Genomic DNA, 25,767 nt, shown 5'->3' on the forward strand with positions numbered 1-25,767 from the left:
TTCAATAAACATATTCTCAAGCAGATTGTTATTGTTGATGTCGATGATATTCATCAGGGAAGATGTGCTTCTTTGCCTTTTGCAGCCTAGTCAGAGTTCTGGTTGACAGTCTGAAGTAAAGTACTGTAGTACGTATCAGGCTCTGCTACTTTTTCTTTGGTAGCCTGACAATGGCCAGCGCTTGACCGCTTTCCACGATATCTCCGGGCGCCACCAGGAGACGTTCCAAAGTGGCCGAATCCAGTCGATCTGGGACCGACACCTGGATTTCCATCTTCATCGCCTCCAGAGTGATGATGGATTGTTCGGCCTTCAGAATCTGGCCGTTGGCCGAGGTCACTTTCCAAACGTTGGCGTTGGTCGGGGCCTCTATGACTTCTACGTTGGGATCTGCTTGATGTGACCTGGTTAGCCTGGACATTACATTACATTTGCTGCCGCTACGCCAATTTTGAAACCCTTGGAACCGACGTGTAAGGGAAAAGGGAAAAGGGAAAAGGGAAAAGGGAAAAGGGAAAAGGGAAAAACGCAAAGTGGTCAACTCACCTCCTCCTGAGAGCAGCTCAGCGTGGTTGATTCCTGCTTCTCTCGTCTTCTTCTCTCCCACCCACTTCTCGAACGAGTCCTTCTCCAGCGTCGCCATACGCTGTTGGGCGACCGCCCTGGTGGCATCCAACTCCTTGGCCTCTTCTCCCACGGCGTCAAGAAGCTTGTTGTGATCCGCCAGGCTAAAGACTCCATCGACATATTCGAATTGGTAGTTTCCCGAGATGAACTCGGCCATTTTGACGTCGTAAGTTTGGGGATCCACTTCGTAGAATGTGATCATGTCCATGTCTTCGAACATCCACGGGCGGTCTCGGGAGAATCCCGCCTTGTAGCCATACATGTCAACCCCCGGAATCGTCAAGCCAGCGGGCATATAGCCTCCAGGTGAGTCCTGGGTGTAGATGGCAATGGCATTCCCGCCCCACGCGACAGTACCGCCAGGAGTGAAAACTCGACTCGGAGTCATCTTGGGCACGTTGAGCCGGTGACGCGGGTCGGCTGGAATGCACTGTGGAAGGGCCATCAGGAATCCAACGCCGATCACGACCGCCTCGAGATTCAAGAGCAGCGCCTTGAGCTCTTGGACCGTGATTCCGTTGTTTTCGGCCATGAAATGGAACGGGTCAGGAAGGTAAGGGGCCGAGGATCGTTGGTTCACCGTGTATCGATGGATGGTGTCTTCCAATTTCTGGTGGGAAAAGACGATCGGGAGTCGAAATCGGCGATGGGGGATTGTCGAATTCATCATCGACCCAAGACTCTCTTCGAGCTCTACCAACCGACTGACCAAGTCCTCTCTCGCCAGACGAAGACTGTCAAAATGGATCATGAGCGAGTTTCCACAGGTCACCATGTTGAGCACAGCACCCTCCCCACCGGTAGTCTTCAAGCTGCCAACATTCTGCCCTGTTTCGAAGGACCTCTTGAGTGTGGTAGCACGACACTTCAGATTCAGGTCAGCCTTGCCGACGCCGTAATCCACCAGTAGAAAGCTGTCACCGCCTGCTCGATAAGTGACCCTTGGCCGATGGGCCGTCTCTTCGATGATTTTGACAATATCTGCACCCTCGGAGTAGCTCTCGGAATCTGGCGCTGCATCGTCAATTCCCGTCACCAGATCCCATGCTCCTGACTTCAGAGAGGTCACGATGTTTGCGATGAAATCCTCGTTTCTCCTCCGGCAGCTCAACGCGGTGGAGAGATTAGCCCGATGGAAACGGACGCTATCTCCTGGCCGCATCTGGCCCATTTTCCACCAGTCACACTTAACCACAGTCAAGGAGCAGATGAAACCTCCAAAGTCCGGTGAATCCACAGGAAGCAAAACAGCCTCGCCTCCAGTCCAGTTTAATCCACCGATAGGGTATCCATATTCGATGACATTGCTGGGATGGGAACCTCCGTCTCCACCGTCAGCGCGTGCAAATTCGGGTCCCGGTCCAATGAGCCTAATACCGCCTCGAGCGGCGTTATGACTGATTTTCCATGTCTGTGAATATAGCATGTCGATGTCTTCCGCCGTCAAATAACCTGTCTCATATGGGCCAGGTATTGCCAGCAGGTTCCAATGATGAGAGTATCTCGGCCAAAGACTTTTTGGAATGTTTAGGGACCTAGCACATCCCAATTCAGGGAGGTTTTCGGCGCCAGTCACCTCCAATAGATCCCCTGACCGCAGGGCGCGACCTTGATATCCACCTGCAGAAACGCCAGGATTGGTGGCCTTGCTACCGAACCATTTTGCAATTCTCGGGAAGCCTCCGTAGACAGCCATATAAACTCGGCAGCCGGTCATTATTTGTCCGATTCTCAACCTTTGTCCTGCTGCAATATCCAACCGGGTCCATAAGGGTACCTCCTGGCCATCAAGAGCTGCATGGACAGGTGGCCCGCACAGTGCAATGACGGCTGGACTGATAAAAAGCAACTCCGGCCCACTGATGGTAATCTCGAGGCCCTCAGTACCGAGAGGGTTGCCAACCAGGGCATTGGCGATCTGAAAAGCTATCGGGTCCATCGGCCCACTGTGTCCAAAGCCGTGGCCAACGGACGGTCTTCCGGGAAAATCTTGAACCAGGGTCTGAGAGCCGCCCGAGATGACATCGATCGCGGTTGGCCGGTACCGGAAGTTGCTTAAGAATGCCGTGGTTGTATCTCCAGCTTTGAATCGCCCTTGCTGAATAATTGACCGCAGGAAGCCCAAGTTGGTAACTGGTCCGCAAATGTCGCTCCTAGAAAGAACTGTATCCAAGGCAGCAATTGCCTCGTCTCTGGTGGACGCAAACTGTATCACCTTTGCAAGCATGGGATCGTATTCGTGACCGACTGTGTTACCGGCCCTGATCCAGGAGTCGATCCTGGTGCCGGGGAGTATATGCCAATCGACTTGCTGTAAGAGTCCCGTGGCTGGGGCGAAATCGCGGGCGGCGTTTTCTGCATAGACTCGCGCTTCTATGGCGTGTCCGCGTGGGCTCAGCAGCCTGTTTTGCAGGCGGTCGAGCTCTTGGACGCCAATGCCCCCTTTGCCGAGGAGCTGTCCATTTGCTTGCTGGTACATGAGTTGAACGAGATCCACATTGTAGCACATTTCGGTAATGCCGTGTTCAACTTGCAGGCGTGTATTCATTTCCAGGAAAAAGAAGTCACCGGTTTCGTCGTCGACAAGATATTCAACTGTGCCGGCTGAGCGGTAATTGACGCTCGCCGCGAGGCCAATTGCGCATTCCGTGAGTTTGGTTCGTAACTCGGGATGCCGTGACACCACAAACGGGCTGGGGCATTCTTCAATCACTTTCTGATGCCTCCGTTGAATAGAGCATTCTCTCTCGCCAATGCTGATCACCTTCCCGTGGCCGTTTCCAAATATCTGAACCTCAATATGATGGCTGGCGGCGAAGTACCGTTCAATGAAGACTCCGGAGTTCTTGAACAAAGTGTCGCCACGAGATTTCACGGCGCGGAAGTGACGGTGGACATCCTGTTCGTCGTTACACACCATCAAGCCCATCCCGCCTCCTCCCGCTGTCGCTTTCAACATGACCGGGTATCCGATTTGCCGTGCGCTGTCGATGGCGGCAGCTTCTGTGTCCAACAGACCTTCCGTTCCAGGAACTACTGGTACTCCAGCCTTGATTGCTAGGTCCCGCGCGATGTGCTTGAGTCCAAAGGCTTCAATCGTTTGGGGAGAAGGGCCCACGAAGACCATGCTTGCAGCTTCAACTGCAGCGGCGAATTGCCTATTTTCCGAGAGAAAGCCATAACCAGGAACAATGGCCTGGACCACGTTTGTTTTGGCAATCTCGATAATTTGCTCTCTGCATCATCGCACTCAGTTTCGTCGGTTGGAATGGCGGATGTGAAGATTCGACTGACCCGTCGAGATATGCCGTGCGCGCGTCACCCTTCAGTAAGCACGCTTTATCCGCCAACATGACATGCAAAGAAGCACTGTCTGTCTCGGAATATATTGTTATGACTCTGATATTCAGCTCCCTGAGACCTGTCAGCCGTTGTCTCACGACTTGAATCGAAAGCTCTCACTTTGCGGCTTTGATCAGTCGACAGGCTATTTCGCCTCGATTGGCCACCAACAGGGTCTTGAGGCCCTCCATGGTGCCGTGCCGTATCAGAGGCTTTCGGTTGTATTGAGAGACCTCCAGGACTTTCAATCTACATTTCAATCTATTTTTTGGTGGAAGAGTCCTTAACCCGCGAAGAAAGCCAAGTCCCGACTCTTTGAGGTGGGTAGGCACGCGGATTCTGGGACAGCGGCTCCGAGTTCTCCCCTTATTTGAGCCCCGAGCGTCCGATCGGCGTTAACCAGGCAGAAGGACGCTTCGGAGAGAGTGGAAGAGTTGTGTCGGCTTCGACAATACAACAGTAGTTTCTGCATACGTCTTCCAGGTTGCCTACCATCAGGCCGTTTGCGGTGTAGTGTCGTCTATGTCTACAGCAGCAAATGTTTACGTTTACAGCACGTCCATTCAAGGCACCCTCTGATTAGTGGGATGGCACCTGTTCAAAGGTCCCCTCTCTATCATGCCGGACGACTCAATCTCACTCAATATCCATTTCTCGCATTGATTTCAGCAACTATCTCTCGCGTCACAGTAACGACATCGACACAGCCAGGAGTGTCCGAATGACAGCATATGCTCACTGGATACTCCTTGACCGGCAATTCGACCGTCTCGCCAGTGACCGCGGTAACTGTGCTATTTTCCAGTTGTTGCCGGACGTGGGCTCTCACGTCGTCCAAGTCCCATGGCTGTTTTTTGCGGTCAACAATCAAGGTACCGTCGGCGCGATATTTAACGTCGGCGTAGTATTCCGCCCAAAAATCCAGTCCGAATTCCCGCGCGGCAGTCTCCATGTGCGTGCCCGCGAGGCCAAAGACTCGCATGCCCCTTGGGACGCCGGCCCAGACAGCACGTGCTATGTCAAGATTTCGGACCATCATGCCATAAAGAACACCGTGCGGTTTCACATGGTGAAGCTCCAGGTTCTCTCGTTGAAGAAAGGCCTGGAGTGCCCCGACCTGATACACGATGTTGGCCGTGTGTTCATCCAGTGACAGTGCCATCTCTCGTCTCCCAAATCCTTGAATGTCTGGCAAGCCCGGATGTGCTCCAATCTTGACTCCGTGGGATTTGCACAATGACACAGTTTCAGCCATCACCAGAGGGTCTCCTGCGCTTGAAACCCGGTCAATATACCCTGCGACCATTCACCAAGCCAGGCCTGGGTGGAAGGGAGAAGGCTTACTGAAATCCGCAAGCGACGTTTGCGTGGTCAATCAAAGGGAGCAATTCCTGGTCTGGACCACACACAAAATTCCCATAACCCTCTCCCATGTCGACATTGATGAAGATTCTTCGCCGTGCTGGAGGCATGATTGAGTGAGTGTTGCAATCCAACTCCTTGTAGTTTGATGCTTTCAGGGTCGGGTCTTTGGGGTGCGAGACGCTTTGTGAAAGACAACCACTGGTGCGCCATCAGATAGAAATGACCGGACACCCCGTGCGACGACCCACCCCAGCCATGTGGGCCGGACCACATGCTGTCTAACAGTAAGATACTGTACATTACAATACGATCCGGGCAGGTCTAATGCTTAAAGCCGGTTTGAGACCGCTCCAAGATGCTACCTGGTATGCTTGCTGATTTGTCGGACATTGAATGAGAATGATTCGCCCCTTCGGAACCGACATGTTGACGCTCGAGCCTGGCCGACAGGCAATGTGCCTTGGCCACCCACCACACCTCACCAAGAAGGGTCGGAGTCAGAGTCTGTCGGGTAATCCATCCCGTCAGTTCCAATGCCACAAAGTCTGTCGATTAGATAGGGAGATTCGTCTGCGTATCGCCTGTTTCCCCGGGACCGGTTTTGGCAGATAGAGGACGTGAGCGAGCCCATATCGGATCTACCAGTCTCAAGCACGTATCGACACGGATGCCACGAGAAAGCAAGCTCAGATATCCTGTCTTGGGACGACGAGTGGCCACAGAGGGCTTCGTACATATCAGACGTGGCGACCACCCCCCAAGAGTCCGTCTTCGTCTCTGCACAAGAGTCGTGGTTGTGTAAATTCGAATTCTAGAATCTAAATCTAATTGAACACAAAATGGCCAACTCCGACCTTCTCAACGAGAAGGACCTGCCCGTCGGTAGGGATCTGGAATGCACATCGACCAACATAGGTACCATCGAGTCGACCATCAACCCGCACGAGAAGCGCGCATTGCGCAAATTCGACCTGATCCTCATGCCACAGCTGGGCTTGTTGATGCTGGTTCTGATGCTGGATCGTACGAACATTGGTAACGCCGCAGTCTTTGGACTCGTTGGTGAGTATTTGTCCCACATGTCAGGCGTCGAGAAGACGAGTCTTTGACCCATTTGATCGGCTGCTGATCGAATCTGCACAGGTGGTCTTGGGCTGAAGGGGACTCAGTTCAACAACATTTCGACCTTGTTCTATCCATTTTACATCATCTGTGATGTGCCCTGGGTTTTGGCAGTCAAGAGATTCGGTGCCAGCCGCGTCCTGGCCGTCGCAATGGTTGGCTGGACAGCCGCCACCATTGGCACCGGTTTCTCGCAAAACTACGCCCAAGCAGTGGGCTGTCGACTGGTGCTGGGCGCATTCGAGGGTGGATTTATCCCTGCCGCAGTGTTTATCATCTCTACCGTGGTAGGTTGGCCAGAAAATCCCCAGTCGAATCTATGGCGCTCTCTCCCTCCTTTACTTCACGTCCCCAGAATACTAATACACCTATTTTCTGCCCTAGTATGATCAACATTCCCAGGCCAAGCGCGTGGCAGTCATCTACTGTGCCTCGGCAATATCTGGTGCCTTTGGTGGACTGATCGCATATTCCACTCAGCTTGGCGGCAAAAGAGATGGTCTGCCGGCGTGGAGATGGCTGTTCATCATTGAAGGGATTATTTCTGGCGGCATTTGCCTTATGGTGTGGTTCCTGATGCCGACCAATGCCGAAAAGGCCTGGTTTCTCAACGGCGACGAAAGAGAGGCCATGAGAGACCGAGCTCATCGAAACGCCGCGTACAAAGGCGAGGAGCAGAGTTTCCACTGGAAATACGTCAAGCTGGCCGTGACCGACATCTTCGTCCTGTTGGCGGCCATCACTCTCTTCAGCCACTCCATTGCGTTGCTGGGATATTCTATCTTCTTGCCGACCATTATCCACGGCCTTGGGTAAGCAATCCATCCGCGGTGACTGGCTTCACCGTCCTGTGAAATGCTGACGAGCCATCTAGTTACACCTCCCTCCAGGCCAACTATCTCACCATTCCCATCTACCTGTTCGCGGCCATTGTCATTGGCTTCGTCGCCTTTCTGTCGGACCGCCTCGAGAAGAGAGCACCGGTGCTGGCCGTGATGACCCTGCCGGGTATTCTCGGGTACGCAATGATCATCGGCAGTGCTAACAAAGTGGTTGGCTATGTCGCCATGTTTTTGTGCGCATCAGGTATGTTCATTTGGCCTTTTTGGTGTTTGTAAAGCAGCTCTGGTACTGACCATCATCACTTTAGCCATGGCAAGTTTCAGTGTGGTATTTTTGACTTGGGTTGCAAACAACGTTTCGCCAGAGTACAAGCGGGCGGTTGCCATTCCATTGGTTCTCACCATCACGAACTGCTCCGGGCTCATTGGTTCTCAGCTCTATATCCCTCGCGACTCTCCTCGGTACGTCATGGGGAATTCTGTCAGCATGTCCTGCGAAATAGCCACTCTCTTGCTGGTCGGTCTCTTGTATCTGCTCTTGAAGCGCAGAAATTCTTTGAAGGCAAAGATGCAGGCAGAGGGCTCAGAATCCAATGGGTTGGAAGGGGACAAAGGTTTGGACTTTGTGCACCCGTTGTGAGGGACCTGGATGATGTGAGGGATGAGGGATGAGGGATGGGGGATGGGGGATGGAAGGATGATGGTGGTTGTTGCCGGGCATCAGAACTGTCTACCACTATTTCACTTGTGCTTTTGCAGAGAACGGCTCCGATCGGTTTCACTGCTACCAAGTCCGCGGAGGCTAGATTAAACAAATGCTTGCATTTGTACTATTTGAGAAGTGTAACTTCCGAGACTGTCTGATAGAAGCAATTCATGATTAACCCCCTGGTGCCCCCGGTGGCCGGCCTTATCAAGGCGTCTCCACCGGTCGACCGAGCTGTCTATTATCTCCGTTACACTGGATAGCAATCGTGGCGACGTTAATATGTCATACGTCGGTTCCGGATTTATAAAAGATTGGACCCTTTCACAGCTCATTCTTGTGGAGGTACGGGGACGGATCCTGGCGAAGGAGGGACGTGTATAAAATCCTTCGACTTGTCTCACAAACGACTCCATCACTCACTACCCCTAAACACGCTTAACAGAGTTTGTCGACATCACCTCCGACCTCCAAGCCCCCAATATGTCGCAATACGACACCACGGACTATTTGCTGGACCGAGCCAATATCCATGACACCGTCACCAAATTGGTCAGTTTCACCACTCCCACCCACTTGATCTTGCATTTATATTTATGAGACTAACCCCACTGTGGAACGAAGGCCACATATGTTGATATGCAGCAGTGGGATCAACTGGAGACCCAAGTGATAGCAGACCCGATCAATCTTGACTACACTCTCATGTTTGGAGGGGAGGTTGAGAGCAAAACAGCGCAAGACGCAGTTGCACACTGGAAGACCTTGATGGAACCGATGGATGCTACACAGCACGTCGTAACGTACGGAGATACCTCTGGTCCTGACGATGGTTGACCAAAAATAACTAATCCGATGTCCTGAGGTGCAGCTCGCTCTTGATCTCTCTCCCTCCTCCACCAGGCTCTATGGAGAAAGTTGAGCATGCGTCCGCCATTGCGTATTTTCTGGTGAATATCACCAAGAAGGGAACCACGGGCGGAGAGAATACCACGAACGGAGTACGCGAGGCTACATTTTTGTGGGTTTTATCACTGACATTAAACACAGGGTCGCTACGAGATTGAGTTGACCAAGGTGCTTAACACCGCAGGCAATCCCTGGCGCATCTCGACGCTCAGGGCCGTCCCCATATGGTATGGAGGAAACACGAAAGTGTTGTTTGGGTAGAGCGGCAGGGACCTTGGTCGATGGCTGTCGCGTACCTTTGGGGTAAACCTTTATCAATGCACTTCTGCTTCTTCGATGCCGTCTAGAGACAAAGAAATCGTTAGGACAAGTTACAGCAAGAAGAAGATTCTGCCCTTCTAAACCGAAGAATATAAGACTCTGCTTTGCCGTGGACAGGTGAAAGGAAGCCAAACAGACGTTTGAGAACAGAAACACCCAGCCCTGGATTGATTCCCTCATACTTGACCCTCAACCTATTCTCCATGGAATTCAACATCCAGAGTCGCACTAACCTCTATCACCTGTGGCTCAAAGTCGATGCCCGCGCCCAGACCAAAGACTACCTTTCGCGCCGTCTGCTTCGCCCGTGCCCGACCTGTCGGCCAGTACTCTTCCTTGTCCTGGATCTTAACGGGTGTGACGGCATTGCTGCGGCCAATGATCCGCGCGTAGCCCTCTACACGTTAGATTGCATGGCGGACGGCATCCATCCTGACTTGATCGGCGAGCATGACTTTCTTCTCGTCGGTCAGCTTCCAGTGATACCTTTAACGTGGACGAAGGGTGACGAGGAGAGCTACACGACCATCTCGCCGAGTTTGCCAAAGTCTCGGAATCGGACGTCCAACGTGGTGTGCGCTATAAGAATCTCCTTGCCTGTGTGTTTGCCCGTGGGGTGGTCTACTTCGTCGCGGCTCGATGTGGACAGGGATGAGATAGAGTAGAAGCTCACAGGGGCATCGGGTAAGATGTCTCCCTTCCTATAGTCAAGGCGGGAGCAATGTTGGTCGAGATCGGCCTGAAGACCGCGGACTATCGTCACCACGTTCTTCGAGACTTAGTCCTTGTCATATCCGGAGTCGGAGATGTCAACGAGAAGAGTAGCTCGCTCGGCAACGGCGTTAAAGGTTGCACGACCTTCAATATTGATGACGGTTGGTGGCATCTTGCACAGTCCAGCTGGTGTGAATTAAATAACTAGCTAGATGCTCTTAGGCGTGTTGAAGAAATAGTAGGGAGGTGCGCAACTTTCTCTCATAGCTCCTAGATGCTATCTATATACGGCATTAGAACTCGAAGAGCGTGGCCGTGGAAAGCGGAGGAGGAGGGGCAGCTCTTACAGGACATAGCGTCGAATGGTACCGTCTTGGTTCTTCTTCGTTCTCGGACATATTTCTCTCGGCCACGGGCCTCGTCGGCCTCTCTATATGCTCCTCGCTTGTAGCCTTTGGCCGTAACACGGGCAAGCAGCCCTTCGTCCGGCCTTAGGCCCTAGAGGCTTAGCTGACTGCGCATCGCGGTCTAGAGGGAGGAAGGGTCGCAGCCGCGGCGGGCTGGAAGCAGAACCTTTATACATTATGGGGAGGTAGGCGGATGTGGAGGTTCGGTGGAACGAAGGGGACAGGAAAGCGCTCGAGGGACGAAAAGGCGTGGGAGGGAACGGTCAGCCCGCGACTAATTTTGGATCCTCGTTGGCGCTGTATACTGTGGAGAGTTCAGGATACAGGATGAGTGTAAAGGGTGAGCTGGGTCTGTGTAAAGGTGGACAGGCGAGTGTGAAGGTGGACGAGATGATTATGAAGATGAGAGGGAGGGTGGGTGAGTATTAAAGCGGCACCTTGCTAAGGCTTATAAAGACGTTAAGGTGCTTTAACGCGCTAACGAGACGCGTCGTATGTACTTTATCCTAAGTCCTTAAGTACCTGGTATATAGTTTAACGAGTCTCCGGACCCCGTTGAAATATAACAAAGTCCTCCGTACAATCACAATTACTCTTCTTTCTGTGCCAGTGCCCTGTCTTCACGTCCCCCTAGACCTTTGGCGTCCTCCGTGTCCCCTGACTTACTCCCTCTTCGACTTCGACTTCGACTTCGATCACCCCTCCCCTCCCACTTCCATAATGCCGCCCCTCAAACGGCGAGCAGCAGCCATATCCCGCGACGCCTCCGAATCCGAGTCAGAATCCGAGGCACCCCGGACACAGACACGGACACAGGCACCACCAGCGCGGCGGCGTCGGCGCTCTGCATCCTCCTCGTCGCAGGCATCTTCAGCTTCATCGACGCCCTCCCATTCTGCCGGCCACGTCCAGACAAGCACACTGATCAAGAAGCTGGTCCGGCTCGCGCTGTCGACAGAGTACTCGCGCAGTGCGTTGCGGCGAAGTGACATCTCGACCAAAGTGTTCAAGGAGAGCAATGCAGCGGGCCGCGGGTTCAAGGCCGTGTTCGAGGGAGCGCAGCAGATTTTAACAGACACATTCGGCATGCAGCTGGTGGAACTGCCTTCGCGGGAGAAGACGACGCTCAAAGACCGACGCAACCTCGCGACGCAGACGAAATCCAGCGCTTCCACGTCGTCCAAGAGTTGGATCCTGGTTTCGACCCTGCCGACCGAGCTGAAGACGAACCCGGCCATCGTCCAGCCCGCGCGGGCGCCCAGCGTCGAGACCGAGGCGTCGTACACGGGCCTATATAGTTTTATCCTGTCGCTGATCTACCTCAACAACAACTCCCTGACCGAGCAGAAGCTGGAGCGCTATCTCAAGCGCGTCAACGCCGACACCTTCACGCCATTCGGCAGTCTGGACAAACTGCTCCAGCGCATGCTGCGCGAAGGCTATCTCGACAAGCGCCGCGACACCAGCAGCGGCGAGGAGATGATCGAGTACTCGCCTGGCCCGCGCGGGAAAGTCGAGGTCGGCCTGCGCGGCGTCACCGGCCTGGTGAGGACTGTCTACGGCTACGGCGCCGTGCCCTTGCTTAAGGACCAAGGCCGGCGCGACCGACACGACGCAGATGACGACGACGAGCCCGCCCCGCGCAGGACCATTGTCAAAATTGAAGAGGACGAGCTCAACGCCAGGCTTTCACGCAGTCTGGGCATCAAGGTCGCCGGAGACAAAGCCCTGCGCCCCAACCAAGCCTCGGACCCGAGCGAGGGCGAGGATGAGGATGAGGATGAACTTGCACACGAGTCTAGAGCCACTCCCACTCGAGCCGGCCCGTCCAGGCAGAGACAACGGCAGGGCACGCGGGCCGGAAGATGACGGCGAGCAAGGATGAATGGAGAGGATCCTACTGATGCTGATGATAGCACCATAATAGTATCAATGATAATGACGGCGCCGGCGCTTGAAGTCTTTGGCTCTGGCCCCGTACTATGTGTTGCATGAACAAGTGCTCTTCCGATCATGGCTGGCTAGCAGTTTCCTTTCCCCCCTTTTTCCTTTCCTTGCCTTTCCTTTCCCACGACGATCCTGTACCACCGGCGCGTGGTATCCCTATTAATATAGATCTGGTGAGTCCATATGGGTCTATCCCCACATCTTATCGATCTACCGTGACCCGCATCGGACTCTACTTTAGGTACGGATACTATTAAAGGCATTCGACACTTTAGTTCAGTCAGATCGTGCAACTTGTATTCGGGCATTTGAATGGGAGCTATCTCCATCTATCACGGGCAGTCATCAACCAGTACGACATTGCCGGCGTCTATCCATCTCCTAGGTAGATACCTTTGGCATTACCTAAAATCCCGAGCATATGAAAGTCCCCGAACGCCATGATATGCGGTGGCCCCTTCTGCAGTGGTGGGTCTCGCTGTATGTCCAAGCACCGTCACGATGCCAACACCATGCAATGCTGTCACCACGGCACAAATCAGACATTCCCTCCCCAACGACATGCTTCGATGTGACGTGGCTGCGTGCGTCTCCTGCTCTTCTTTCAGAATTCAATGCGCATGTGTACGACCGACTCGCCTCGACCTCGACCATGGATGGTAGATGAAACACGCCCAAGTCTTTGACCGCGGCCCAAAGTAAATGCCGGTCATGTGCAATGCAATGCTTTTCTGCGCCTGGAGGTCCTTTTGCTATCGAGTCTGAGTTGTCCTGCTCACGTACATAACTGCTGGCTGCCTTGTTGGTAACCTGTTGGTGACCTGGTTGGGAAATTTCTTTCGACTCGGCGGACGTCCGGGACACACGCAAGCTCTTCAGAATCGTAGCCGAACCCGCCATCGTATTGATCTGATCCAGCCAGCAAACGCAAGCTCGATGTCGGCCACGTGTAACTTCTCGACGCCAAGGACACTCAACCAAACGGCGACTGTCCACCCCGTCCACCACCATTGCTGAATCTAAATCCGCCTCCGCCACCGCCGCCCATGCCGTTCATCATGTTGAACAGCATCTCAGGGTCAATCTGAACCCCGCCTCCACCACCACCCATGCCGCCAAAGCCTCCCATGCCGCCAGGGAATCCTCCTCCCATACCAGGTTCCATCAGATCCGCTCCGGTGTCGTAGATATGGCGTTTCTGCGGATCGAGCAGTGTCTCCTTGGCCTCGAGACAGTCCTTGAACTCCTCTTCTTTGGCCTTGTCCCCCATCGTCTTGTCGGGGTGCAGGACGGCCGCTTTGCGCTTGTACGCTCGCTCAATATCCTTGTCCCCTGCATCCTTATCCACACCGAGGATTTTGTAATAATCCTTGCGTTTAGACTTCTTCAACTCCAGCTCCGCATTGCGCAATTCCTTGTTCAACTCCGCATCGGAGGGGTTGTCTTCGACCAACGCCTTCCAGTCCTTCACGGCCTGTTCCCAGTCGCCTGACTCACCCGTGGCTTTAGCGCGGGTCTTGCGGGCTTTCATGTATGTTGGGTCCAGTTTCAACGCTTGGTCACAGTCGGTCTTGGCTTCCTCGAACTCTTTGATTTTGATCCGTGCCATGGCACGATTCCCCAAGAGTTTCGCGTTGGTGGCCTTGTTGGCGGGATCAATGCTCAGAGCTTCCGTGTACGCTGCCACTGCCTCCGAGTATTTGCCCCTTCTGAACAGGTTGTTGGCTTCCGTCTTCGCCCTGTCCAGCTTCTTCATGGTTCGCAGGTAATTTCGAGCGGCGGTGTTGTCAGGGTCGAGTGCCAGTGCTTGTCTAAAATACTCTTCTGCACGTTCGTAATCGCTCTTGCCCTGCTGAGGTTTCTCGTCTCTCAGGTAAAAGGCTTGCCCCACGAGGACCATGGCCTCGGCATCCATAGGATTCTCACGCAGCAAGATCTGGGCAATTGCTTGGACCTCCCCTAATGAATTTACAGATCCAACCTTCAAGTTAGCAAGGGCTTTCAGTATCTGCCATCCTCGAGGTGTTGGTGTCCCAGGTCCTAGTGTCTGTCTAGCCTGTTCGATGCTCCAAAGCGCCATATTGCCATTTCCACCTTCCGAGTTGATTTGTTTCTCTGCCACTTCAATCGCTTGCAAAGCTTTCCGGGCCGCGGCGGTATCTGTGGCTGAGGCATTCGGGATCCTCGCGTAGGTGTCCAAGGCATCTTGGGGCCGGCCGAGAGAGGTGTAGATTCGGGCGAGTCGATGAAGGATTTTGTCATTTTGAGGATCTAATCTGCTTGCTTGTAACGCATCACCAAGGGCTTGGCTGTACCTGTTGGCAGAAATATAGGCGGCGGCTCGGTTTGATAAGTAGGTTGGGTTTGCAGGATCTGCTTCGACCGCTGGAAGAAAAATTTGTCAGCCTCAGATGCAGCACCACGCTGGTGGGAGACCGTACCTTTGGTGTATTCTTCAATTGCTTTATCATAGTCTTTAGCCTTGAAGAATTTGTTACCTGCGGCCTTGCAGGCCTCTGGATCTACTTTGGGCGCAGCAGGAACCCGGTGCGGTGGGGGAGTCGGACTTCGTTCATCATGACCATTGACACCGTTCGTCGTCGTCCCATCACTGGGTGTCTCGGGAGAAGCGACTGGAGCCTTTTTTGACACGTTGCCCGGGGGCAAGTTACCCTGGGGCAAGACGAATTCATGATTGTTTGTCTCCGGGGCAGTTTTCTCTGCGGACGCTGATTCTTTGCTGGCATTGGCACTGGCATTGGCGCTGGCCTCGGCCTCGGCCTCAGCCTCTTGTCGAGCCATCTGGACCGTAAGTTGACGCAGCTGGTCAGGAGGCAGGTTCAATGGATGTGTGTCGGGGTCGGGTTTGCTCTTTTTCTTGTCCTTGTCCTTGTCGTGCTTCTTGGGGGATTTTGACTTCCGCATGAATGATGATGGATTTGGACCAGTCGTTGCGGCTGTGGGTGGGGCAGGATCAGGATCAGTGACACTGGCACTGGCACGGGCAGCAGGCTCAGCAGCAGTTCTTCTGCCGCCACTACCGTCCAGCGAGCGGAGGAGGCTTCGAAGGTTTTCCTCAGTCAGAGGAGCCTGGGTAGCTGCCGCCGTTCCCGCCTTTAGCTTCGACTCGTTGCCCAACAGTGGGAGCGGAGTTGTGTAGGAGGTTGAGCGTGTTGGGCGGTGCAGCTTGCCGACTGCGTCTTTCACACCGGCCGTTAGGGGCGCACTTTGAGCTTGGGGTGCGGGTGAGGAAACTCTATTGTTCTGCTGCTGGGGTCGGTGTTGCTGCTGCTGCTGTTGCTGCTCGGCAAGACGAGGCTTCTGCTCGTCGAATTTTCTCGAATTAGGCAAGAGCCTGGCGTCCCTCGCCACACCCTGTTTGCCGCCGGCACTGCTCTGCCGGGCGGCGTCGGCTGCGCCATGGTCTGTGTTTCCCCCCTGTGGCTTCGGCTTCAGCGCCTGGGCCTTAGGAGTCCCTGCAATCGTTACTGGCTTCGGCTTCCCCATTGTCTTCAAGCCTCCCCGGGCAGTCACCCTCACCGGTCGCTTGTCGCTTCGCTCCTGCGCCCGTTGGTGCGTCTCCGCGGTCAATGAACGAATGATCATCAGGCGCTGCAACTTCTTCTTTTCTCGTGGACATTCCTCTCGAGGGCACAGGGTTAATGTTCTCTCGCACTTTTCTATTTGATGACTTCCTGGTATTGGGATTTGCAGTATGACTCAACCCGAAGGAAAGATGAGGGGCAAAGCGCAGTCACTGAGACTTGTAAGTTACATACCACGAGATATTCTGCCGCACCTTTAGCACTAGGAGAAGAGTCTATGCGGACATAGATACAACTGGCCTCGTCTCATTGCTTTTGAGTGAGAGCACTTCCAAACCAAACCTCCTCTTGAGGAGCAAACAGTCAAGAGCAGTCTCATCGCAATCCACCGCAACCAAACATGCTCAGGAAGGACCGAGTAACGACAACTCTACCCCGTTGCGTACACCGTGGTCTAGGACTAGCCATGGGAGACACGACTTTGACTATAACCCCTTCGACTTCGCTCTACATCAGACGGGGTCTGTTAGTGGTTGCATTGCAACTCTGTCGGCATGAGGGCAAGCTGGCTGCCCCATGGGAAGCAGCGTTCGCTTCGGTACATGTGTGCTTTGTGCCTCGGAAAAGACACACATAAAAATTCTTTGAAGAAACCCGGACTTGATATCACGACAGCAATGATGGTGGTAGCTATTGCGAGTTCCCCAGCCGTTTTCTGGTAATGTGACCAGAATCTCCTCCTCATGGACATGAAAGAGACCGAGCAGAATGAGTATCATGATATCACAGGCTATCGTATCGGTTACCCTGTCTTCTATCGTACTCAGACAGATGGAAATATGGCTGGCCATGCCGATGCCACGAAAATCATCGTGCAGCACCGACGATCCCATCAGCGACGGCCTCGTTCCATTCCGGTAGGCCGTCCGGGCTGCGGCGATTCTTGGAGCGGCCTACCATCCATTCGAACAGGCTCAACGAGTGTAGACTCACCTTGCTTGCTTGATGGCTTAGCTGCTGCGGGAGTAGCAGCTTGAATCAGCTTGAAAGAATCCCAATTACCACCCTCTTCACAACCGTGCCAGCAAACCGCGCTCCTCTATTAGTCTCGACTATTAGCCTCGACTAGAGCACCAGACGCGCACACCATTACGTATCCAATGCCCATGTCAAGTCTGGCTTGAATGGACACCGTACTATGAGTATTTACTATTCATGCATCTGAGAAAGTCATTATCCTGTGAGCCACGCATCACATGACTTCGTGTGTTGCTCTACCGCGCCAAGCCAGCGGGCACGCCCAATCGAGCGTTGTTTATAGCCTGACGTAATAACTTGCACCAAACAAACTGGTCCAGCTTGCTCGCTCAAAAGTCACTAGCAGTAGCATCAACAATTCCCTCGTGGCCCTATCTTCCTCCACACTTCGCTCCACGGACCATCTACGGATCCTCTGATACAAGTCACGTCTCCTCCCTCTCACTCTCAAGCCTCTGTCCTGTGCGCGCTCCTCAGGGTTCTGCATGGTGATGCAAAATGGCTACCCCTCGTCGTCGCTCTGCACGATTGAACAAGGCTGGTCACAAACAGGTAACGTTCGCCAGTTACTTGATACTTGAGCATTCTCCGCTTTCAGCGGCTGTGCCGCCTCTCTCCTTCGTCTCTTTGTTACCCATCAGCATTACGGGCTGTGAGCTGTGAGCTAATTATCTGACAGCATGCGACATTTCGTAAAGCTCCTTCGGCCGCACACCTTGAATCACTCGTAGAACGGGATGAGACTCCCGATGGGGGAGAGTCCCAGTCTATCGACAATGTCCTTGCTACTCCTGCCTCTTCCGAGGCCGTCCGGTCTCAGCTCTCCAAGCTATCAGGCCTCAAGACCCCTCGAACCGAGCCACGACCTGATCGAGGCGAGATGCATCCTGGCTTACTTCACCACAGCACCACCAAAGCTCCAGACTCTGGGCTCAAGCTTGGGTTTGTCGACATCCCTGCAAACCCGCCTCGCTCCATTGCAAGTGCACAGAACACTCCGTCGAAACCGCGTTTGAATACTCCTGCCAACCTGTCGTCCACCTCATTTGATTTTAAATTTGGCTCAGAGTACAAATTGAGTAATGAGGCACAAAAACTGATGGACAATGTCCGAGAGGAGGCCGCGAGGATAAAGGCCCAGATGCAAGCAGAAAAAGAAGCTCAAGAGCAGAAAGACGCCGAAGCCGAGGCCTCTTTCAATGGTATCAACGCGTCTGGAAGAAAGATTGCGAAACCTAGAGGCAAGGCAGGACGATTCAGCGACATCCACATGGCGGAGTTCAAGAAGATGGACTCTATTGCCAACCACGCATCCGCATACCGCGCAAGACCTGGGTTCGCCCAGCCCACAGCCCAATCACTGAAGAGAAGCGGCTCAAAGGCCGGTCTTGATGAGCTTGACCGACCACGGACCTCTGGAAGGGGAACACCAGGTCAAGCCCCCCCACCTTTCCTCGGTCGTCCAACATCCGTCAGTCCATTCAAATCCATTCCTGCTCAGCCGGAACGGCTTGAGAACACAGCTCCTGCTAAACGCGCTCGTCGCTCGGAACTGCAGGATGTCTCCGCTAGTCGACCATCGGAAGCGTCGCAGTCTGCTCGGCCAGCCACGCTGCCGAGACCAGTACCGAGCAGTTTGTTGTCGCCTACAAAGGCGTCTATGGCGAGAACTGCAACAAGTCAGATTCCGGTTGCCTCACCCACCAAAGCTCCCGGGCTCACACGCACCACCTCCGTCAAATCATTGAGAACAGCTTCGACAGTACCGAAGGCTAGACCAGCCACTGCCCATGCAGGAATGACTAGCCAGCCTTTGTCAAAGTTGCCACATGTGGAAAGCTTCGGTCTGGATAGGCCTCTTCCAGCCTTGCCGAGGGAAGATTCAACTGTACCTTCCATCGAGCAAGGTTCACCCCAGCGGTCTAGGTCTACCGCCATGCTATCTTCACTATCCAGTCACCAAAGCTTTTCGTCGAGACTCCCCAAGTTCGCTGGTCTGAAATCGATTTTGCGCTCTGGGCGAAAGACAGACGTTGAGACGCCAGTTGAAGAAAAGCAGCGCACTCCCAAGCGGTCCAACACTGACAGCGTCACTTCTGGTAACGGATCTTTGAAAAAAGTTGATTTCACTCCCAGTGTCAAGTCCAGATACGCCGTCAAGCTGGCGGCTGGAAGCCCTAGCCCTGCTAAATTGCCACATCTCACCCCTGGAAAGGCTCTTGGGCCAGCTGTGCCCTACGACTCGGCTGCATATACACTCGAAGACGACAATGATGACGAAGACTGGGAAGACGCCGGAAGTGAAATTGATTACCCGACGTTGCCAGCCGCTTCGTCGAGTCCTGTTCAGTCCAGGGATGAAGCTACGTTTTCGAAGAAGGCCAAAGATCACAACCGCCGCGAATCTAGCGAGTTCAGGTCAATCTTCACCACGTTGCATCATCCCTCTCGGCCGGCTCCACCATCGACACTAACATCAGTCAACACCATGATGAACAAGACCGATCCCACATTTAACGCCAACAAGGTCATGCAATCTCCCAGCAACGTCAACTCCTCTAGGCCTTCGCCTTCCACCATTCGTCGTGTCCGGACCTCGGGCGTGACCGACACTGTGCAGCCGTTTGAGGATACCGACGTCCAGACAGTTCCTCATGGATTGCCTGGCAAGAAACGCCGGCGCGAGTCTACAGTTTCGGCTGATACAGATAGCAGTGAAGAGGATGGTAAGGAGAACCGCCGTATCTCAGTCATGCCGTCCGTGCCAGGGGGCTGGCAGGACAGTTCGTCTCTTGAAAGTCAAGACGAAGGTGCAAAGCGCGGTGGCAAGCGTGTCCGTGTCGACACGGCGGAGGAGCCGACGAAAGCCGGCATGAAGAAACCCAGACCAAGCTCGGCACGAGAAATGGCAAAGAACAACGCCAGGGATCGTAAGGGCAAGGGAATCTTGAGCCTCAGCCGCTTAAACATGCTGAGTCGCCCGAAACAGAGAGGTTGAGTTGTCGGCTCAGCCATTCGAGTTTTCTCCATGCGGTGGACGGTGAAGGTAACACCAACGCCACAGCTGGTGTCTCGGACGGTCAATATTGTTGATCGGCGGTTTGGGTTGGGTCTTCTAGATGTGGGAATCAACTTGGTCTGGCCTTTGCAAGGCAGCATTGACTGTTCAGGATCTCTGCGACTCTCTATGCTGATCGTGGAACTGGGTTCCTTTTGGTGTTATGCGTGGGATTGGATTTACGGGTTTCGGTAACGGGGTTCAGGACCAGGATCAGGACCAGGACCGGCACACACAGGGCCAGGCAGTCGGGATGGTTGGTAAGGAACAGGGCATTCAGGGCATTCAGGACATGGGCTATGGGCTATGGGAGGGAGTGTGACTTTTAGCTAATTACGGTCATGACGAAAAAGTTCCGTTAGTTTAGCATGTCGGATTGAGGAATTTTCTGCTCTGTTTTCTGTTCGTGTTTTTGGGTTGAATGTCTTTTCCTTCCCCTGGACATTCTGATACTCCACGGTCCACGGATGAGAGAAATACGATCGCCTTGTCACCAATGAGAGAAGTACGATCGTGTTGCGTTGTCACCGACGAGGATTCAGATTCGACGTTATGATGAATTAGTAGTCAGCCGAGATAATTAGCTGAGCTGGCACCTAGAGATGTATGTCTACGTCCTCTATCCATTCTAGGGTCTAGGATCTTAGATTTCAGATGCGCAGTCAGTCCATAAGTCCATCAGGGAGTGGTAGGGTGTTCTTGAAGTTGAAGTATTCTAACAAGTAATGAATGAATCAACTAATGAACCAATGACTCCGTATAGTCCGTACTGTGTGCTGTATACCTACTATATGTTGTTGTATCCTTACCTAGGTAGGTACCCTCGCCATCACCTCCCATACCACACCATCGCCGACCGAAGAAAGAAGAAAAAAGAAAAAAGAAAAGATCGTACCGAATAACTTCTAACTGTACCACTACTACTACTACCGAATAGAATAGAATAGCGTGTCGATCAGTAGACTCCCTCATGGTCTGATCCCCAACCCACAAACAACACTGACACCAACACCAATACCGGCAAGAAGTACGAGGAACCCATCAACCCAAACACCACCGCTATGCGATCCAATCCCCTTCCCCTTCCGTCCTATCCTCAAGCCCCGGCCCATCTGACAGACGTGTCTTAGATACACGGCTGGGCAAAGGCAAAAATCAGAGAGTATTAGGAATCCATCTTCTTTGCTGGTCCGGTCCCGTCTGGTCTGTACCTGTACAATTGTTCCGTTCCCTGGCGGGTTATGCTGGCATGTCATATGCCTTTTTACTTTTGATTCCATTCCGGATCCTCCTGCCCTGAAACAAACGCCCTGTCCTATCCATCCCATACGACGCATTCCCCCTTCCGTCAAAGTAGACTTGCCGACAAAAGCCATCGGTTCGGAGAGAAGCAAGAAGCAACGAAGCCGTAAGATTCCATCCAGGAGCTGGTCGTTATCACATTAAGCTTGACCCATTTGGCCCCGAAGTGCAGGTCCACATTGACTCCTTTCTGCGCCAAAAGCTTGACCACGTATACTCGAACTCGGCGGGCGTGTAGAGACAGAAAATGAATAGCGACGGCCATTAATACACCGCCTCGAGCAGGTAGAGAACACCAAATACCAGGAATGCGATCGCACCGCCCATGGTGACTGTGCGCCAACACGTCAGTAACTGCCAAAGCTGCATTGATCAAGTTGCCGGCATCAAACGTACCTGTTTTTAAGCTGACTTTTCCAGCAATCGCCTTGCCCCCCAACACCGCTGCAGCAGTACAGATGCCATGTCCTCCTAGTGCACCAGCGGTCACCCACCAGTAGTCCTGTCCGGCAGCCATGGCAATGGTAGCAATCTGCGACCGGTCACCCCACTCACCCAAGAAGGTCATGACAAAAGTCTGCACCCAGGCGGGACTGAGGAGCAAGGAGCAAAGGTTGTTGATCCCAGAAAGCACATTGTTCAACATTGATCCGCGAGTAGGAGAACTCTCCCGAGAGCTCGCCGGGCTTTCGGGTGGAGATGGAAGGCGACCGTTTGTGTGTTTTCTTCCAATCGCTCCGCGGCCCGCTTCTAGAGCATACGGGGAAATGGATGATCGACGTCTGGACATTCGCCGTTGTTGATGTTCCTTCTCTTCCAGCTCCATTTCGACCTCCTTCATTTCTTCGCCAACACCCTCGTCAGGGCTCATTCCCCGGGCTTCGAGTAGCATTTTGACTCCAAAAACTAGGAACAAGCCTGCGGCGGCAAAGTTGGTGAGCGACTTTGGGATCAATGTCGGGACCGCGTGGCCCAGAACTGCCGAGAGGACGGTCATGGTGATCAGGGCAGAGAATGCGGCCGTAAATACCACCACTCTAGGGTGGCGCATGGCCATGAGAGCGGCGATCAGGAATGTTTTGTCTCCAATCTCGGAGAAGATGATCATGGTGAATGAGAGGAGGAGGGAGTGCATCGGCTGTATCACGGCACTCTCTGGTTCCTTTAACTTGGAAGGCTTGGTGCCGGTTTCTGAAGAAAACGTGCTGTCCTTGGGCGAGGACGGGTTCTCAGGGTGTGGAATATCGAACGGCTTTTCTGGGAGGTCTGTCGGAGCCTGCAGCGAAATGAGTCTCTTGAGTACGGAACCTGAGCTAGAGTCCAACTTACCGCAAGGACCTTCTTAGGATCCTCCTCCAAAGCCGCTGCTAATTCAGAGCCATCGGCTTCTTTGATGTGTTCCACCTCGCTGTGCGGTAGGGGCCTCGCGTCCTTGGGAGGATCGGGTCTCTTGTCCGTGAGTTTGCTCTCTTTAGACTTCTCCGAGATGCCGCCTTCTACCCCTCTGGTACCTTCAGCAGGGTTGGAAGTGAGCCGGTCGTCCATGACCGCGTCATTGGACAGCGGGATGTCGGCATCGGAATATTGTTCTGAGTAGGTCTTCTTGAACTGGGAGTCATCTGCCACGAGATCATCGTCAAGCCCCGACGCTTGAGTCTTTTTCCTTGTACGCTCTGCGGTGGTTTCGACGAACGGACCCTCGTGCGGCATTCCATCTTTTCCATCGACAGGAGCATGCTCGGTGCCCACAGGTTTCCCGACACTTCCTCCTCCCGATGCGGCGACCACTTCTCCTAGGGAGCCGGCGTTCTTGAGATTCTTTGCAGCAGACAATCCACGAGGAAGGGTGGCCACCGATGCTTCGCAAGAGAGGACGGAGGCTAGGAGGAGGAGAAGAAGGAGGGGTACGCGCCGGCGTCCGTTCTTCATGGTCGCGTGAGCGTGTTTGAGGAGAGTGGATCGGTAAGGATGGTGTGTTGGGATCAGCGCGCGTGAAATTAGGTGGAGGGCGACGTGGTTTGATGAAGTCGCAGGAAAGACGAGAGTGAAGTACAAGGATAGGTGAAGGGGGGTGAAGTGTACACCAGAATGAAGAATAAGGAGTAAGTAGTGGTACAATACGGAGTCAGCTGAAAGAGCAGACTTTCAAACGGAAGCACCAGAAGTCTGGCGGTTTGGGTGGATGTCAAGTACGAGGCGGACGAGGCAGACATGGGTATCAGAAGTTTACTGTCTCATTATAGTGGAAGTTAGTTGCATACTCCTTTTTCCCCTTTCGCGGTCCAAGTCACGGGCCTGGGGCTTAGGGGCCTGGGCTAAGGGGGCTCACGTGGGCTGAGGGATTCAAGTTACATAAGCACAGAATCAAGCCACAATGACGCCGACTGTGGCGGTGAATGGTGGCTGGTGCCTGGCGTGGCACGTGGGTGCAAGGCTGCCCTGCAAAATATGTATGCCAACATTTTATCATCCTGCACTACCGACCTCATTTCCACCGCCTGAGTCCCGAGTCCTGTACTCTGTACTATTCGTCGTTCGCTCTGTACGGCTCTGTACGTTGATCTGCTCTAGGATGCCCAAAGACAAGGTAGGCCAATATTCATCTCTTTCCCTCCCCCCCGTCGGCCCGCGCTGACCATTTTCTAGAAGCGCAAAAGAGACGCCGGAAATGACAAGGCCCTTAAGACGGGAAGGCACGATGCCGATGCCGACAACTTGAAGGGAGAAGCAGATGTTGATACCTCCAAACCATCTGCCGTCTTCCGTCCCACCGGGGGTCGCTCATATACACTGACCATTGCCCTTCCTGGCAGTATCATTGCCAATGCCAAATCTCACGAACAAAAGACGTATCTGGCCGGTCAGATCGCCCGAGCTTTGGCAGTGTTCTGCGTCGACGAGGTTGTCATCTTCGACGATGAGGATGCTGAAGTACGCCGCAGACGACCTGCCGTCGCAGAGCACGACTATACCGCCTTCTCGCACCCCGATCATTTTCTCGCCCATGTCCTGTCATACCTAGAAACTCCGCCTCACTTACGCAGAACACTCTTCCCCATGCACCCCAATCTCCGGACGGCAGGCACATTGCCAAGCCTGGATATGCCGCACCACTTGAGGACGAATGAATGGTGTGAATATCGCGAAGGCGTGGCCTTGGATCCTTCCCCCGGCAGAAACGGGACCCTCGTGGACGTCGGTCTTTCTGAGCCACGAGAAATCCCCGACGCGAACATACCTCGAGGAACTCGCATCACCGTCGAACTGCAGAATCCAACCTCCAAGATCGCAACAGCAGTGTCCCCCAGTACTCCGAGAGAAGTGAAAGGATTTTACTGGGGCTACGTCGTACGACAGTGCAGCAGCCTCTCCGATGTCTTCACAGAATGCCCCTTCGACGGCGGGTACGATATCTCTCTTGGTACCTCCGAGAGAGGAGTTCCTTTGCCTGAAGTTCTTGCCAGACCAGACTATTCCACCCCGGACGCGCTTTCCTTTCAACATGTTCTCATTGTCTTTGGCGGAGTTGCTGGCTTGGAACACGCGGCCAGGAATGATCCTGAATTACAGAACATGGGCTTTACCGGACCGAACGTGAAGGAGTTGTTTGATTGCTGGGTGAATGTACTGCCCGGACAAGGCAGTCGCACAATCCGGACTGAGGAAGCTGTCTGGCTGGGGCTAATGGGCCTGAGAGGTTTCATTGAGAAGCTGGGGAAGAGCAGTTGATGTGCTTCAACCAAGAAACTTCGAATTCCGGATGCGACAAAGTCGGCATTATTCTGCATGCTGCCGACAGTGCAACTCTTCACCGCAGGACAAGGATACGCGTGCTCGGCACTGCAGATACGGCAGGTCAACAAAAAACAGAGTGCTTCACTCTGATCACATGTAAGTCTATTTATGCTCGCAGCCAGCTCGCGTAACCAGGTTTGCTAGATGCCAGCCGTTTCTCTTTGTCCACCACTGCAACCACACAATCGGGCAGTTGTTCTACCACTGCCTAGCACCACTGCCTTCTCGCCTTTGTGAAGCAGTAGCTGTATCTGCGGCCTTAAATTCTCCCACCTCTTCCTTCCACGATGTTTCCTATTAGCCAACTCTCCAAGCGTTACCTACCTTGCAACGACTTGGAATCTGGGACTACTGATGAGAGGAGACCTCTGATGATGAGTATCGAGATGTCTACCGACGATGATCTCTCCGTATGTTCTCAAATCCTTCCTGCAATAAGTGACTACTGACATGAAATCACAGGTTCCTTTCCCTCCAAAGCCAGACCAGCCTGAAGAGCAGCCTCAAGAGCAGCCTGAAGAACAGCCTCAAGCTCAGCATGTTGAACAGCCTGAAGAGCAGCCTCAAGAGCAGCCTCAAGAGCAACCTGAAGAACAGCCTCAAGGACAGCATGTTGAACAGCCTGAAGAGCTGCCTCAAGTTCAGCATGTTGGACAGTCTCAAGGTCAGCCTCAAGTTCAGCATGTTGGACAGTCTCAAGTTCAGCCTCAAGTTCAGCATGTTGGAC

The 25,767-nt window shown here is 53.6% G+C and overlaps 9 protein-coding genes across 9 annotated transcripts; 5 read left to right on the forward strand and 4 right to left on the reverse strand.

The window, feature by feature from the left end:
- Positions 1-145: 145 nt before the first annotated feature.
- A1O3_02467 (acetyl-CoA/propionyl-CoA carboxylase) lies at positions 146-4,160 on the reverse strand (the record flags this gene model as incomplete). The annotated part of the gene is made up of 4 exons (XM_007732607.1): positions 146-390; positions 547-3,859; positions 3,918-4,041; positions 4,090-4,160. The coding sequence occupies 4 exons, from the start codon at positions 4,158-4,160 to the stop codon at positions 146-148; spliced, it is 3,753 nt and encodes a 1,250-aa protein (XP_007730797.1).
- Positions 4,161-4,609: 449 nt separating this feature from the next.
- A1O3_02468 (lactam utilization protein lamB) lies at positions 4,610-5,441 on the reverse strand (the record flags this gene model as incomplete). The annotated part of the gene is made up of 2 exons (XM_007732608.1): positions 4,610-5,243; positions 5,314-5,441. The coding sequence occupies 2 exons, from the start codon at positions 5,439-5,441 to the stop codon at positions 4,610-4,612; spliced, it is 762 nt and encodes a 253-aa protein (XP_007730798.1).
- A 732-nt stretch (positions 5,442-6,173) lies between these two features.
- Positions 6,174-7,938, forward strand: A1O3_02469 (uncharacterized protein; the record flags this gene model as incomplete). The annotated part of the gene is made up of 5 exons (XM_007732609.1): positions 6,174-6,396; positions 6,478-6,743; positions 6,841-7,268; positions 7,331-7,542; positions 7,607-7,938. 5 exons carry the CDS (start codon positions 6,174-6,176, stop codon positions 7,936-7,938), a joined length of 1,461 nt encoding a protein of 486 aa, XP_007730799.1.
- A 549-nt stretch (positions 7,939-8,487) lies between these two features.
- On the forward strand, positions 8,488-9,174 carry A1O3_02470 (uncharacterized protein; the record flags this gene model as incomplete). Its single annotated transcript, XM_007732610.1, has 4 exons — positions 8,488-8,556; positions 8,629-8,807; positions 8,876-9,005; positions 9,055-9,174. The coding sequence occupies 4 exons, from the start codon at positions 8,488-8,490 to the stop codon at positions 9,172-9,174; spliced, it is 498 nt and encodes a 165-aa protein (XP_007730800.1).
- A 1,901-nt stretch (positions 9,175-11,075) lies between these two features.
- Positions 11,076-12,224, forward strand: A1O3_02471 (uncharacterized protein; the record flags this gene model as incomplete). Its single annotated transcript, XM_007732611.1, has 1 exon — positions 11,076-12,224. One exon carries the CDS (start codon positions 11,076-11,078, stop codon positions 12,222-12,224), a length of 1,149 nt encoding a protein of 382 aa, XP_007730801.1.
- A 1,051-nt stretch (positions 12,225-13,275) lies between these two features.
- A1O3_02472 (uncharacterized protein) lies at positions 13,276-15,809 on the reverse strand (the record flags this gene model as incomplete). The annotated part of the gene is made up of 2 exons (XM_007732612.1): positions 13,276-14,687; positions 14,744-15,809. The coding sequence occupies 2 exons, from the start codon at positions 15,807-15,809 to the stop codon at positions 13,276-13,278; spliced, it is 2,478 nt and encodes an 825-aa protein (XP_007730802.1).
- A 1,956-nt stretch (positions 15,810-17,765) lies between these two features.
- Positions 17,766-19,883, forward strand: A1O3_02473 (uncharacterized protein; the record flags this gene model as incomplete). The annotated part of the gene is made up of 1 exon (XM_007732613.1): positions 17,766-19,883. One exon carries the CDS (start codon positions 17,766-17,768, stop codon positions 19,881-19,883), a length of 2,118 nt encoding a protein of 705 aa, XP_007730803.1.
- Positions 19,884-21,509: 1,626 nt separating this feature from the next.
- A1O3_02474 (uncharacterized protein) lies at positions 21,510-23,174 on the reverse strand (the record flags this gene model as incomplete). The annotated part of the gene is made up of 3 exons (XM_007732614.1): positions 21,510-21,577; positions 21,642-22,521; positions 22,575-23,174. 3 exons carry the CDS (start codon positions 23,172-23,174, stop codon positions 21,510-21,512), a joined length of 1,548 nt encoding a protein of 515 aa, XP_007730804.1.
- Positions 23,175-23,817: 643 nt separating this feature from the next.
- A1O3_02475 (uncharacterized protein) lies at positions 23,818-24,974 on the forward strand (the record flags this gene model as incomplete). Its single annotated transcript, XM_007732615.1, has 2 exons — positions 23,818-23,832; positions 23,892-24,974. The coding sequence occupies 2 exons, from the start codon at positions 23,818-23,820 to the stop codon at positions 24,972-24,974; spliced, it is 1,098 nt and encodes a 365-aa protein (XP_007730805.1).
- Between the last annotated feature and the right edge of the window lie 793 nt (positions 24,975-25,767).

Source organism: Capronia epimyces (assembly GCF_000585565.1).
Source record: "Capronia epimyces CBS 606.96 chromosome Unknown aczIQ-supercont1.2, whole genome shotgun sequence".
Lineage (NCBI taxonomy): Eukaryota > Fungi > Ascomycota > Eurotiomycetes > Chaetothyriales > Herpotrichiellaceae > Capronia > Capronia epimyces.